This window comes from Mytilus galloprovincialis, chromosome 5 (assembly GCF_965363235.1).
Source record: "Mytilus galloprovincialis chromosome 5, xbMytGall1.hap1.1, whole genome shotgun sequence".
NCBI classification, from domain to species: domain Eukaryota; kingdom Metazoa; phylum Mollusca; class Bivalvia; order Mytilida; family Mytilidae; genus Mytilus; species Mytilus galloprovincialis.
The window spans coordinates 97,427,340-97,444,301 of NC_134842.1; the positions used below are offsets into that span (position 1 = coordinate 97,427,340).

The window sequence follows — 16,962 nt, forward strand, 5'->3', positions numbered from 1 at the left end:
TTCCTGAATTTGTATATATATTTAGAGTTACTTAGATATTGTCTTCATTTGTTTTTGTTGTTGTTATATGTCACACAAACTGTGAAGTTTATATGGCAATAAAACTTTGAATTGAAATTGAATTGTTATTTTATGTTTACGTTATATGTTTGAATTGTCTTAACGTTATGTAGTACTGTTTTATATGTTTAAGGTCTGTAGTTTAATCTCTTGAGTTCTTTTTTTTTTATATTAATATGTCTGTTTATATTTACACTAAACGGATATATTTCCATCTCTATTTAGCTTTAATTGCTTTTATCTTTATGTTAAGTAGTATCGTACTTAAATACATTGCGCATTTATACAAATGATAAATTCATGCATATGGGATGTACATACAATTCCCTAGTGGGCCCACCGACGATATACTGTAAACCAAATAATATGTGTGGGCAATTCGTTTTCGCAACTTAAACAAATATAAATGTTCAAGAATTCGTAAAAATTGAACCTTTCCCTGTATATGGTTATTAGGAAATAGCAAAATAAAACGATGCTTCAAGGTGGCAAGAAAACGCGAAAAAAATGTATCACGAAAATTAGTTAGTTTATTAAATGCATATATATATAGATAATGGATAGAATTTAAAACAAAATTTATTATGATATAAATTTAATAGAAATAGAAATAAAGAAATGCTATTGATAAATATAAAATCAAGAAAGAACTACAGCTGTGAATAGAATGTGACATTAGCAGGCATAAATCCTGTTTCTCCTAGAGTTGTCAGCCCAACTTGTCCATTTGGTCCGACAGTGAGCCATGTAATGCTTCCATGGTTAAGATAGAATCGTAGCCAAGCTTCTGGTGGTAGTTGTAATGCTCTGTAATATCAAACAAAAGGATATGATTTCTTTTGCCATTTAGGCTGTTTTGATCAGGCAGGGTTTTTTAATGGGAAAAGAATGGAAACAAATATCATGTAAAAACACTTTACCTACTTGCAATTGGTCTCACTCAATGAGTTTGGTCAACATGTTTAGATATTCTTACCTTTTTGTTTTAGATATTCTTTCGATAGGCTTTTGAGAACATCAAAGACGTACTGATTATATATTGGTATTGAATTATAGTATGATACCAGAATGTTCTGTAAAGTTCAACCACCTTCTGACAGATAGGAGTCAAAACAGCAAAACGGAGAATAAAGGGACACTTTTACAATCAGAAGATTATAATGGACAAGATCGGCTTAGCTGTTTAGTGAACCGAAAAAGCTGTCCCTACCTACTGATGTAAAGTAAGTTATTACCATAAACTGATTTGAAGTAACTTGTTACCATAAAACAAATATCACAACATGGTACCGTAGTGCAAAAACCCGAAGGCAAGATGTCCATAAACCGAGCCACGTCATGAGTCGTGCATAATTTTACAAAGTGAAATAAAAGGAGTCGGTTCTTTAAACAAAATTATGATGCATAACGTTAGCAGGCGCTACGCGAAATGAAGGACAAAATATAGGCACTTCTTAAATATATGTCAACAGATCCGAAAAGATAAATTGACATACTATAAGTTACTGAATGATTAGTTGGTGTTAAACACCCCTATCAGCACTATAAACTATTTCGTGGCGGTCAGTTTGAATCTGAATCAGAGACATCCTCCGACCTACAGTAGAAAAACTGGTGAAATATATATCAATAAAACCATACTAAAAGGATCAAAAACAAAAACAACCTATTAACAGCAGTCAGAGAATTTATCAAATGCAGATAATTATAACACTTGAGTATCTCCTTAAAAGTGCAAAGTTAACTCACCAGCGACAATAAGAGAAAGTCGATCTACTGATACCACAGACAAATCCACAAAAGTACCAGAAACAACTAAACACATTCCCTATCGAATATATACCCATTATAGAAAATGGATAGTTCAAAGATATGAATCCATCAAAAGCATCTTCATCGTATGAAATACCCGACGGAATACTTACTACATCTGCAAGCCACAAAACACCCGGACTGATATAATCTTTAAGAATCATTCAAAAATTGCAAATCTAACACATGATTTGATAAACACAAATATAAGTGTGCATTCAAAATTTGAGACAAACAGGCTGCCGGGAATAAGACATAATCAGTAACATCACTACCATGTTATCTCCTACAACACATAATGTGCATGCAAATAGTGAAGTGTCGTGAAAAGCATGATGTTTTAAAATCACATTTTTTTGTGTGAATTCGTATCTGGGCCCTGGTCACTAATGCGTAACCCACTTAATAGTCACCTTGACTGATTTCATGTAGGAATATAAGATATAATACTAGACTGCAAACTGATATTTTCATCCTAGACTTATTTGAAGACTAAGTCTTCGACACAGTGTCTTATTAGAATTAAACTCCTTAGACCAATAAAAAGAGTGAAAATGGAATACGAGAATCCAACAAAAACTGGTTAAATATGTAAAAATGTTAGAGGAATGTGAGTGGAAGTAGAACAATGTAGAAGGTTAACAACCAGAAGACGTAACAGTTGATAGGGGCTTTTCACAAGGTAATTTTAGGAGAGTTACTCTTTTCGTGTCTATATATATTTGTATAACATCTACCTAGATTCAGTCAAATGTTTGGATGTGTCTGTTTAAACTAACGAAACGCTAAGATTATTCGTAAATGACTGTTTACTCTGTTTTATAGCCGTCAAGACACCATAAATTACCATGACATTCTTCAAAACCTTCATAAGCCAATATTAGAAGTAAGGGAAAACAAAAGGTTCGGTGAAAAAAAAACCTGTTAAATCATAACGAACTCCAGCAGATCTTTAGCTACTAAAAATTTCAAAAAGATGTAACTTGAACCGCTCGAAGCCCATGTTTGGATTTCATAACATGGGCTTTCATATTTTATTGTTAATACTTATATATGTGATTGGATTTGTTGTAAAGCGTTTAGGGTAATTCTGATGATATTATACATGAACTAACACGCTGAAATATCTCTCCTTCTCTACTAATCATTGATATTATGTTGATAGTCATAAATACAAAGCTTTAATACAACTGTCACATAAACTCAACATTAACCAAGAAAACTAAACATTGACCAATGAACCATGAAAATGAGGTCAAGGTCCGATGAACCATGCCAGGCAGGCATGTACAGCTAACAATTTTTCCATACAACAAATATAGTGGACCTATTGCTTATAGTTTAAGAAAACTGGACCAAAACACAAAAACTTAACACTGAGCAATGAACTGTGAAAATAAGGTCAAAGTCAAATAAAACCTGCGCGACTGACATATAGATCATAAAATATTTCCATACACCAAATACAGTTGACCTTTTTGCATATAGTATAAGAAAAAAAAGACCAAAACTCAAAAACATAACTTCGACCACTGAACCATGAAAATGAGGTCAAGGTCAGATGACACCTGCCAGCTTGACATGTACACCTTACAATCATTCCATACACCAAATATAGTAGACCTATTGCATACAGTATAAGAAAAACAGACCAAAACACAAAAACTTAATTAACTATGACCACTGAATCATGAGGCCAAGGTCAGATGACACCTGCCAGTTAAACATGTACACCGTACAGTCCTTCCATACAGCGAATATACTAGACCTATTGCTTATAGTATCTGAGATATGGACTTGACCACCAATATTTAACCTTGTTTACTGTTCCCTGAAATGAGGTCGAGGTCAAGTGAAAATGTCTGACGGGTATGAGGACCTTACAAGGTACGCACATACCAAATATAGTTATCCTATGACTAATAATAAGAGATAATTTAACATTACAAACTAAAGGGCCTGTGTCGCTCACCTTGGTCTAAGTGCATATCATAAGCGAAAGTCACAAATGAATTAATGACAAAATTTTGTTTTGGTGATGGTGATGTGTTTGTAGATCTTAATTTACTGAACATGCTTGCTGCTTACAATTATCTCTATCTCTAATGAACTTGTCCCAGTAGTTAAAATATTTTGCAAAAAATTTACAAAAATTGAGTTGTAGGTCTTACTTTGCTGTACATTATTGCTGTTTACAGTTGATCTCTATCTATAATAATATTCAAGATAATAACCAAAAGCTGCAAAATTTTCTTAAAATTACCAATTCAGGTGTAGCAACCCAACAACAGGTTGTCTGATTGGTCTGACAATTTCAGGGCAGATACACCTTGACCTAACGAACAAATATATCCCATCCGATTTGCTGTAAATGCTTTGGTTTTTGAGATATGAGCCCAAAACTCCATTTTACCCTATGTACTATTTTTAGCCATGTCGACCATCTTGGTTCGCAGGGAGGTCATGGGACAAATGTTTTAAACTAGATACCCTAATGATGATTGTGGACAAGTTTGGTTAAATTTGTCATAGTAGTTTCAGAGGAGAAGATTTTTGTAAAAATTACAAACATTTATCAAAATTTTTGAAAATTGACAATAAAGGGCAATAACTCCTTAAGGGGTCAATTGACCATTTTGATCATGTTGATTTATTTGTAGGTCTTACTTTGTTGTACATTATTGCTGTTTACAGTTTATCTCCATCTATAATAATAATCAAGATAATAACCAAAAATGCCAAATTTCCTTAAAATTACCAATTCAGGGACAGTAACCCAACAACGGGTTGTCCGATTCATCTGAAAATTTCAGGGCAGATAGATTTTGACCTGATAAACAATTTTACCCCCATAACAGATTTGCTCTAAATGCTTTGGTTTCAGAAATATAAGCCAAACTCTACATTTTACCCCTATGTTCTATTTTTAGCCATGGGGGCCATTGGTTGGCCGGGTTACCGGACACATTTTTTAAACTGAATATCCCAATGATGATTGTGGCCAAGTTTGTTAAATTTGGCCCAGTAGTTTCAGAGGAGAAGATTTTTGTAAAAGTTAACGACGACTGACCACAGACGGCGAACGACGACGGACAACCGACGCCAACTGATGAGAAAACCTCACTTGGTTCTTTGGGAAAGGTGAGCTAAAAATGTTAACTCTTCTTCAAGTAGTCACTGAACACTGAAAATGAGGTCACGGACATTGGACATGTGACTGATGGAAACTTCGTAACATGAGGCATCCATATACAAAGTAAGAAGCATCCAGGTCTTCCACCATATATAATATAAATCTTTTAAGAAGTAAGCTAAAGCTGCCACCGCCGCCGGATCACTATCCCTATGTTGAGTATTCTGCGACAAAAGTTGCAGGCTCGACAATAATGAGCTGTTATAAATACCATTAGGCTTTCTTAAATTACTATAATTCTATATGAATGTTGTATTTCTGTAATGTATGTTTGCAGTTATGAGTTTGACTGTCCCTTTGGTATCTTTCGTCCCTCTTTTGTGCTGCTGGATCCCAATTGTCATATTAACAAATTATGTCTATTTTGGTAATTCAATCAATCTTGTCAATATAAAGGAACCATAAACAATTGTCATATAAGTAAGAGGTTAAGCTAGCCATATAATCATGTTTAATTCATCAGTTTCTTCGGAAAATGTCTGTATCAAGACAGGAATATCAAATGGTTTCACATTCTTTCTTCTAGTTGACAGTATTTGATTTCGTCATGATTTATGGACTTCACACTTTCTGAATTTAGGAATTCAGTATTATTGTTAATACTTTTTTCCAAAACAAAAGTGTGTGAATTTTGCCTCGTAATTGTGACTTTTTAAATTATTTTTTTATGATGAATCATTGCCTTGATTTTTTTGTCATATTTGAAAATTTTTGATAGATTCTTTTTGTGACTTTTCTGTATTTAGATGTTATCTGCGCAGTATAAATGAGGTAGCAAATGTAGTCCATTATGCATTACTGTTACATAATAATCGGTAACATAAATACTACATATTATACATCAATTCCATCCTGTTAAATGATATTAATAGTGTATTTACAGTACATTCATAAGTATGCTTTACTTGTGTCCAATCCATTTTATTTTAAGTTAATAAAATATGTTTAAATTTAACTAAAAATCAATTCAAGCCAAATTTTCCTTGCATGCATTTTGTTATCCAAATTATAACTATAAGTGTGTAAATGCCCTATAGTAATCATTCTGACTGTCTCTCTGTCCCTCAATACTTTTATGTTGTATGATCTGATAATATAGATTGCCTCAACCGATATCAAGATACTACTAATATTTATGCGCAAGTTCATCTGATAACACGTTTGGTCTTTGTAGTAAGACATATTATACCTAAAAAATCATTTTCCCTTTAAATGAAAGCAAGGAAAAATGTATGATATTTATAAGTTACCATGGTAACATGCCAAAGGAAAATAATCAACTGGAGCCACTTCATATTGTCAACCATTACGTTTTGTCCTCTATATAATTATATGAATATACATACATTAATGTATTTGAGTAAATAACCAAAATAAAGATCAGCAAAAAATGACAATTGCTGCATTACAAACGTTATTTAAAGCCTGTCAAAGACCAATCATATTTGTTAAACTTTTGATTAGAATAAGGTTTTACTATTCATATAATATATGTCTACATTAAACTCATCAGTTGCACACAAATCCAAAAAGTGGGATTTCAATAACCTTTAGCTGAAGAGCACTGAGAAACCATAAAATCCAAAGAGTTGTACCAATCAGACGAAAGCAAACTATACCAGGAGCACTGTTTCAAAGAAATAAAAACTTCATGAACAGCAAATTAAAATTACAGAAAAATCACATTAGCAATTCTATCTCATTAAATTCTTCTGTCTTTGGGTGAGGGATTTTCACGCTGTGTTGGGTTGTTATGTCTCTTTGACACATTTCCTATTTCCATTCTCAATTTTATCACTTGACCTGCTTGTCAGAATTAAAAGTGTTTCTACTCTATATTCAATTGGCTATGAACAAAATAAACACAGATGAAGGATTGATTGATTTAACTATCTACCTTTAATAGTTGCTTTTATTGATTTTACTACAAAAGGTTATTTCACAATATAGTAATAAATATAAATTATTCTGATCAGACAAATTGAGATTTATTGTTCACAAAGTACTATACACTGATGTCTTCTTTGTCAACTGAATTTTGCACTCACTAGTCTTTAGTTATCATCACATAACCGATGTGACATCAGCAGGCATAAATCCACTTTCCCCTAAGGTCCGAAGTCCAACTCGGCCAGTTGGTCTAACAGTAATCCAAGTTATACTGCCATGATTCAGGCTTAAACGTAACCAAGCTTCTGGAGGGAGTTGCAAGGCTCTGTAATAACAAACAAATAGAAAGTTAAACTGTCATGGTTGAGGCTGTTAGCCATGGTTCTTGGCTATTCATTATGAAATTGTACTGAGTATTTGCAGCATAAATTTTGAGCTCAAAACACCAAGTCCAGTATTCTGATTTGTTGTATGCCAAGTCGATTGACAACACATGATTGATTTGATTTTTTGTGTTTTAACGCCACTTTTAAGCACCGCATTTAGGCTATTTCATGGCGGCCAGTTGTTATTGATGGAGGCAGCCAGAGTGCCCGCAGAAAACCACTGACCTACCATAGGAAAACTGACAATCCTAGTCAATTAAGATTGTAGTTGAGTGCACCTGCACGAGCAGGGTTCGAACTCACAACCTCAGTGTTGACTTGCTAGTGATACAGTAGTAATTAATTAGACCACTGGGCCACCGAGGCCTCTATGCCAAGTGGAAGTACGAATATTATACTCAAAATTTTTATTAACACACTACCTGGAGGAAGTTGTATGGCCCTGAAAAAACAAACAAACACAAACGAAAGGAAGAAAGCAACTTCATCTATCTTCGATCGTAATTTTATATTCAAGTAGATAGTATAATTGTGGTACAGCACCTTGGGCACAAGCAAAGAAAAATAAATAAATCTGTAAATCCATAGAAAAGACAACATTGAGAAAAAAAACAAATTCACTATATCAGAAAAAAAAACCCAATGTAAACTGCAGACAAATCCGAATCTCAAACTGGAGATAAGTTTACTAAATACTGATCCTTCTCTGGTTAGGCTGTTAATAATTTACATGTACATTATTTCACATATGACTTTCCAAACTTTTGGCATAGAATGTACTAAAACGCCTTGTCCTACCTATTTTAAATACCCATCAATACAGGCAGTTTATGATGAGAATATATCAGAATATCCTGGAAACAGTCAATATTTGACCCTGACCAGTTAAAAAGAGTATCCACGTTATGAGCTATCAAATAATGTAAATGCTTCCTTCCTTCTTCTCATATACATATACTACATTAAATTACATCTATACAATGCATGTGTTTCTTTTCTATTCTTCTATTCAATATATCATTCATTGCAATGTTTTTGTTCCTTTTCTAATCCATTCTCATATTCAATAAGTACATTCAATGCATTGTGTTTGTTCCTTTTTTATCCTCATATTCAAATATTATATTATCATAATATAAGTCCACATCTGCTGAGTTAAACATCAAGTACATGCACAATCCACATTCCTCAATAATTATACATATAGCTGTTGATTTGCATGTTCAATAATAATTTGGCATAGCATTTTATACCTTATCTCAGTTGGCTTGAAATTCTACCACAAAAAATCTTGGTAATCCTAGCACAAAAAGATCTTTCAATTTTCCCAAATGTTCACATGATTAAAAAGATATAAACACTGCAAAACAGTTGTTAACATAGGTTAAGGCATCCTGAATTATCATACAACATAAAAATGAGGGAACAGACTGAGAGAATGATTCCTATATGGCATTGCCGACTAGATTCAATAGGCCCTTATAAATTTGATCATAAGAACCCCACAACAATGTTATTCTGTCACATTTTTGTCGAGCCTTCGACTTTAGTCGAAAAAGCGAGACTAAGCGATCCTATATTTCATCGTCGGCGTCCACAAATATTCACTCTGTGGTTAAAGTTTTTGAAATTTTAATAACTTTCTTAAACTATACTGAATTTCTACCAAACTTGGATAGAAGCTTGTTTATGATCATAAAAAAGTATCCAGAAGTAAATTTTGTAAAAATAAAATTCCATTTTTTCCGTATTTTACTTATAAATGGACTTAGTTTTTCTGCGAGGAAACATTATAGAGGAAACATTATATTCACTCTGTGGTTAAAGTTTTTAAATTTTAAAAACTTACATAAACTATCCTTGATTTGTACCAAACTTAGACAGAAGCTTGTTTATGATCATAAGATAGTATCAAGAAGAAAATTTTGCAAAAATAAATTTCCACTTTTCCGTATTTTACTTATAAATGGACTTAGTTTTTCTGCAAGGAAACATAACTTTCACTCTGTGGTTAAAGTTTTTAAAATTTTAATAACTTACATAAACTATCCTTGATTTGTACCAAACTTAGACAGAAGCTTGTTTATGATCATAAGATAGTATCAAGAAGAAAATTTTGCAAAAATAAATTTCCACTTTTCCGTATTTTACTTATAAATGGACTTAGTTTTTCTGCAAGGAAACATAACTTTCACTCTGTGGTTAAAGTTTTTAAAATTTTAATAACTTTCATTAACTATCCTTGATTTGTACCAAACTTGGACAGAAGCTTGTTTATGATCATTAGATAGTATCAAGAAGAAAATTTTGTAAAAATAAATTTCCACTTTTCCATATTTTACTTATGAATGGACTTAGTTTTTTTGCCAGAAACAAAACATTCACTCTGTGGTTTTTAAAATTTTTATAATGTTCTTAAACTATCCTGGATTTCTACTAAACTTAGACAAAAGCTTGTTTCTGATCAAAAGATATTATTCAGAAGTAAATTTTGTAAAAAAAAAAATTCACTTTTCCGTATTTTACTTAAGAATTGAATGCTCATTTTTGTAAATTTATTGGGGTGTAAAAGCGTTGACCGAAGTACATTTTGTATGAAGCGCACGGACAACGCTTTTACAACCCTATAAAGTTACAAAATAAAGCATTCAATACTTATAATAACATTTTTACCTATAGAATCATGAAAACACGCATTTTATCAAGTTTTTATTTCATTTACCTGTGCACTTTATTGTGGGACCTCGTGTCATCATGAATGAGAAGTTTTATTGAGTGATACAACTGCTTAAGAAATAACACATGATGTGCCGTTAGCCAATCAGAATAATGTATTGTAATGAAACATACATCTAATGTAATTATTAATAAATGGACTTAGTTTTTCTTCCAGTTAACATTTCATACAGTCTGCAGTTAAAGTTTATAAAACATTTATTAGATTCATAAACTATCCTGGATTTTTTACCAAACTTGGAAGCTTCTTTCAATCAAAAGACAGTATCGAGAGAGAAATTTTTATTGATGTTTTTCCTCATTTTTGTTGAGTCTGCGATTAACAGCAAAAGTAGGCGAGACACTGGGTTCCGTGGAACCCTTACGAATTTTTTACTGAAATGAAGGTCATGGTTAAATTAATTTATTCAAATGACACTTACCTACAAACAAAGTATCTTATAACATTGGCATGACATACAACAACTTCATAGCTGTCTGTTTTTTGTTCTGGATCTGCTCTATGTACATATCTTCTAAATGCTGCTTCAATTCTAGCTCCATCTTGATAAAACTGCTGAAATGTAATGAAATATACATGTGTAAATGTCCATATAGTTAAAAATGGAAATATTCATAATTAGTCTATTTCAGTTAATTTTCAGGTGATTTTTATTAATGTTTACCTAACTTTGTTTTTTGTGTTCCAATAAACGATGATCTAAGTTTGACATATTCTACAATATTAATATTTGTGTTATTTCTTTTTTTGCAAATTTTGAAGTCAAATAACATGAATAAGAATAAATCATTCCCTAAAATGTAATGTATGTGGTTGTTAATGAGGTATTACATGTACTTATATATGTAGATATTCATTGTAACTTCCCATATATTCTTATAGATTTTAAATAAAACATTAAGACTTGTATTTGGTTATTCATGTAGACAAGCATTTGGTTATTCAAGTAGACAAACATTTAGTTATTTAGGTTATTAATCATTTATATTTCACTGTAATTATTATATTTACAAAGATATTCTTATAAACAGTCCTACAGTTCAGTATAATCAAACTATTATCAAAGAATCAGACATAGTTATATCTAAATGTTGTTGGGTAAAAAAAAATCTTTTTTATATTGTCTGTCATTTATGTTTCTCATAAATTGTTTTATTACTAATTAGGCCTTTATTTTTCTCAATTGAATTGTTTCATAGTTTTCATGCTGAGGCATTTTATAGAGTGGACTATACAGCATGGAATTTTTTTCTCATTGTTAAAGACCACACAGTTGCCTAGAACTGCTTACATCCACTAAATTTGAACTTAGGTGAATATATTTAGACGAGTGAACCAACAACTTTTAACGGTACAGGCTGGCAGAGTAATCAGGATGGATACCGAAGTATGCTGCAGTTGTCTTGAAATCTTAGTCCTTAGGTGAATATAGTCGTATCATTGGATGTCATACCACATCACATAACTTTTATATAAATAAACTGCTGGCTAAATTAAAGAACCTTAGTCATGTTAGTGAGAGCACTCACATACCCTATGCCCCCACATTGCACTGGACAAATAAAATAACTGTAAAAAAATTGAATCATAATTTCCTGTCAATATGCACATCTACATAGTATGTCCTTATTATCTAAAAATTTCATGAAATTCTGCTGTGTGGTTTCAGAGGAGTTGTGATGACAAACTGTTGCAGTAGTATATTGGGGCAAATAAGTTCAACGGAGTATAACTTATGGTGAAAAAATTGAATCATAATTTCCTGTCAATATGCACATCTACATAGTATGTCCTTATTATCTACAAAAGTTCATGAAATTCTGCTGTGTGGTTTCAGAGGAGTTACAATGATAAACTGCTGCAGTAGTATATTTAGGCCAAAAATCTAAGTTCAAAGGGGCATAACTCCTATTAAAAACATTGAATCATAATTTCCTGTCCATATGAACATCCTCATAGTACATGTATGTCCTTATTATCTAAAAAGGTTTCATGAAATTCTGTAGTGTGGTTTCAGAGGAGTTGGAATGACAAGAACAAGACTGACTGATGCACGGACGGGTGAAAAACAATATAACTTTGTTGCGTGGGGTATAGTTATATGGTTTACAACATTTACTGTGAATGAATCTATCCCTACATTTTTCTCTGGTCTCCAGTTTCCAATAGGGGGTTCAGGAGGGATCGGTGCTCCTTCTCTAAGTATGTCTGTCTCCTCTCGTGGGACATCTGGTATACTTTTAGCAACAATGTCTGCAGTTTGTTTGGCTCTTGTCATTGTCGAGCTAACCAATACAGAGTAATCATGTCCCATTTCTTTTAACCTTTGACCTGTCAAATCAGCTTGCTTTTTTCCTAAAATGATGAAAAGTTCATATAAAATGAATATGTTTTCATAGATCTATATGTTATCTTTTTATCTCTTAATACTACATGTAACTACACATGTTACATGTTCATGATGTTGGTGATTTAAGAGAAGAGTATTTATTGCACCTGATTTGTTTTTAAAGATTTGACATTTCTAATGGTCATCATGGTCATGTCTAAGGGACTACCTTTTTTTTTACATGAAAATTCTAAGGTAGTATATATAAGTCATGTAAGTAAATGTTAATAACTATTACAGATGCTAAAAAAAATCATTGTATACTTTACCTGCACCTGAGATCATCCTCCGTTTTTTTTGGGATTTATATTACTCAGTTTTTGTGTGTGACAAAGTGTCATGTTTAGTGGACTCTGGTTTTGTTGTAGTTGTAGTTTTTTTTTTTCTTTTGCCATGGCTTTGTCCATTTGTTTTCAACTTATGAGTTTGGGTATCTTTCGCCTATTTTTCATCAGGATCCCTAAACATGCTAAAGACAGATTCATAATTTTTCAATGTAACAAAAAGTTATAATATTTTAACCTGTGTGTCATGTGTGTGTCATGTGTGTTGGCAATGAATAAAACATTTGTCAATCAAACTTAAGAATATCATAACTGTATGGAAATCAGATATTTTTACATGTTTGCATTTACTTTTGCAATTTCTGAAGAATGTACAAAAATGAGAGTTTAATTGTTGTGATTTCAGGTCAATCTGCATACAGATACATGTAACAGATAAGATTTGTAATCATTGTGATAAATACCCAGTCACATTCCCATTGTAAATCTCGCAATAATTCCTCAAATTTAGGGTACCTGGTAGTTAGATTTTATAGTAATTTTTAAAATAAAATCAACTTTTTTGAAGGAATGATAAAAAATGAACATATCTTGAGGAATGTTAGCAAAGCGACATATTTTAAGAAATTTAAACACTAAAAAATGTTATTTTTTAATACCTAGTTCAGTGAGATATCTATCAAAGTCAGTTTTGCCATCTGTGTTGTACTGTCCATGTCGTATAAATAACAAATGTCTTGATGCTGTTGGAGTTCTCTTCTTAATCTCATTTTCAACATCCTTTAAATCTTTTTCTGTTGTTCCTTCTGTTGATTTGTCAGGTTTAACTAGACTATTTGGATCTCGCCTTAAAAAAAAAAAAAAAAAAAAAAGATTATTTCATATTTCATGTACATGTTTGTATTTGCCCCATACATTTGCCATAGCCACATGATAGAAAATGCCATATGCAACCTTCAGATAATCAATACATGCCTTTAATATTTTTACTATGTTAATATACATGTACAGATGTCACAGTCAGCATGGTCAGACACACAGTTCAACTGAAAATGCTTCAAATATTTCGTCCAGTAAACCATTCTTCTTAACTGGACCAGAGACTGTTGTTTACAGTACATTCACACATATTATGTCATATATGATTTGAACAAAATTGAAGTTATGCATATCACCAGGGCTGTAACTACAGTTTTGACCTTTGTTTGTGTAATTTTATTTTCAAAACATCTGTAACATTGTCATTGATTGTGTAATCTAATTATACATGATATATGAAGGCAATTTCATTCTCATGGGTTTTAATTTGATTTATTTTAAATTTTACAATGTTTTAACTATGATTTTATATAATTAAATTTTGTTCTTCATGTACATCATATGCACACATTCATGGAATAAAAAAATTTGGATTTATATAACCATGATAACAGTTGCAATAATTGCCTGGGCTTCATTTCACTTCTTTGTGATGCTCTAATTACATCAAGACATGTCTAACAAATATGATTCACCTAATATCAGAATGTTCTACCACCTGATAGAGGCAACAAGTGACACCAAATAATGAGAAGGTAAGCCAAAAACCATGAATTTAACAATCTGAAATTCAAGGCAAGTGTGTACTTTTAGAATCTGGGTCCGTTCGCGCCCATTCACGTTCGCCCCCTTTCACATTAGCACCCTAAATGTTCGCACCCAAAATCTGTTTGAACCCTACACCTTCGCGTACAATTTTTATTGGTTTTGTGTTTGATAACTTGTAATCAAGTTTTGGCAAGTGTATTCCTATAAGTATATTTGTTGTCATTGTTTAAAAATAAAGTGTGACAATGTTTTTTTTTGTGTTGTATAAATCTAAATCATGTTTTGAATAGTGTATTGTTAAAATAAATTATTACATTGGTTGCAATGAATTACATTGATTTCCCAGTTAGATAAAAACCGATAATTTCACATGTGAAATAAACGTGGTTATTTCACTCTCTGACGTCATACAACAATAGGCGTTGTTAAGACGTCGATAACGTCGGATCAAAACAAATTGTCAATGCGTAGGAAAAAGATATAGTTCCTTACATTTTCTACATTAATTTCATAGAATAAAGCCATTTACCAATGTAATAAAAAGAATAACTAATCGCCGTATTTGAATATAAAAAAGAAGACAACTTGTGCCGAACGCCGCTATGAATTAAACTCGTGCTTCGCACTCGTTTAATCCATGCGTCGTTCGGTCACGCGTTGTCTTATTTTTGATATTCAAATACGGCGATTAGTTATACTATAAATATCACTGTTTCTAAATAAAGTGGGTTTCTGTCAACGTTTTTTTTTGTGCTGAATAAATCTTAATCATGTTAATTATGTTTTGGTAAGTGTATTGCTAAAACTTGATATCATTGTTTCAAAATAAAGTGAGATACTGACAATGTTTTTTTTATTGTGTTGAATATATTTTAATCAAGTTTTGGTTAGTGTACAAAATGGTGTATTGCTATAATTTTTTGTTTCATTGTATCAGATCATAGGGGCTAACATGGCTATAAAGCTGTCACGTTAAAAACAATTATCTTTTATGTTTTTCATTTAAAATCTTCAATGTTTTACTCATACCAAGCTAAATACATGCAGTATTTACATCAAAGCAATTTAAAACAACAATCATGATTTTCTAAATATTCAACTGGAATTTGATTAAAATTGGGTGCTAACGATCCTTGGGTGCAAACATTTGAGGTGCGAACATGTAGGGTGCGAAAGTGTATTGAGCGCGAACTGACCTGATACTAACTTTTTTCTAAATTATAATATGCATTCAACTTTAAATACCTACATGTAGTTCCTGTCATGCCTAAAATTTTCCCAGTGATCAGGTACAAATGTACATAGCCATATTTTTTCAGTTCCTTCTAATAAACCTTTGACAAATGCTTGAAGGAAGGCACAACAGCAAAAATGAAAAATATCCTTTATAGAGATCATAATTACTAGGACTAATATTAAGGTTCATCATAACAAACAAACAAATATGGCTGTATTTACATGCCAAAAATTACTCTGAGTACAGACTTACCTGTGAAGTTGGAAAAGTTTTAATGCCTGGCATCCACTAGATATAAAAAAGTTAAAAGCATTTTGGGTTTCAGAAAGATAAAATCTCTTTTGGATTTTGATGGGCATTTTTTTTCCTTCATGCAAAAGGTGTGAAATCACCTAAGTTGTGGTATAACTATGAGATGCTCCGTCAGGTAAAAAACCGGTTTGTATTGTTTTGATTATCATTAATTGAACTGGACAACAGGTTTCTTCATAACTTTGGGTGAGTTAAAGAGTTTACCTGAGTCAGTAAGTGGACAGTATCAAAGTAATTCAGGTGTTTGTTTATTTTTACACCTTCTGCAGAAAGGAAAAAAAATGCCCATCAAAAACCAAGAAAGATTATATCTTTCTTAAACAAAAAATGCATTTAACTTTTATATATCTAGTGGATGCTAGGCATTAAAACTTTCAAAACAGCACAGGTAAGTCTGTACACAGAGTAGATTTTGAGGTGAAAATACGGCCATATTTGTCCATTTGTTATGATGAACCTTAAGTTACATGACTTATACAAATGTTGACAATTTATTTTTGCATTTACCTGTCCCAATTATAATCCCATTTCACTGAGGGTTCAAAATTTGTTGTCCATGAAGCTAAGACATTTCCATCTATCTTACATTTTTCGTACAACACAACCCCACTAGCTATTACAAAACCGCTTAATCCAAGTGCATTGTTTTTACAAAACAAAAGGCAACGCTTCCAAACCATGCTGGGAAGTAGTGATAACTTGGGGACTGTTTAGATAGGGGAGGGATACCAACAAATCTCTTTTTTTTTCAGTTGTTACTTGTTAACCTGTTACCATTTGTAAAGATCTTCCTTGGTGTTTTGGAACACCATATGTTTTTTAGACCATGTCCCCTTTTGAGCGTAGATTCAAACAAATTTTATTTAGAAGTCGGTACTGGATACATTAGCGGTCAAGCAGATGATAAAAAAATATTCTGAATCCAGATTTTTTTCAATACCATACCAGATTTTCCCCATATGGGTCGTTTTCAAAAAATGTCGAATTTTCAGTACACCCATGCTAACTTTTTTTTATTTCTAATGGAAATTTCAGTTGTAATGGTTTAATTGAAAGCTTGTCAGATTTTTGATTC

General features: G+C 32.1%; 1 protein-coding gene across 5 annotated transcripts; it reads right to left on the reverse strand.

Moving 5' to 3' along the window:
- Positions 1-572: 572 nt before the first annotated feature.
- LOC143076826 (serine/threonine-protein phosphatase PGAM5, mitochondrial-like) lies at positions 573-16,611 on the reverse strand. 5 transcript variants are annotated; one of them, XM_076252714.1, is made up of 5 exons: positions 16,395-16,611; positions 13,411-13,598; positions 12,219-12,433; positions 10,500-10,630; positions 573-867 (listed from the first exon to the last, which is right to left on the reverse strand). In XM_076252714.1, the coding sequence occupies exons 1-5, from the start codon at positions 16,565-16,567 to the stop codon at positions 711-713; spliced, it is 864 nt and encodes a 287-aa protein (XP_076108829.1). In that variant the 5' UTR covers positions 16,568-16,611; the 3' UTR covers positions 573-710. The 5 variants fall into 5 exon arrangements, with proteins under 5 accessions (XP_076108829.1, XP_076108828.1, XP_076108832.1 ...); XM_076252713.1 differs by having other exon boundaries at positions 10,500-10,633; positions 16,395-16,609; XM_076252717.1 differs by lacking the exon at positions 16,395-16,611 and adding an exon at positions 15,828-15,971 and having other exon boundaries at positions 10,500-10,633.
- Between the last annotated feature and the right edge of the window lie 351 nt (positions 16,612-16,962).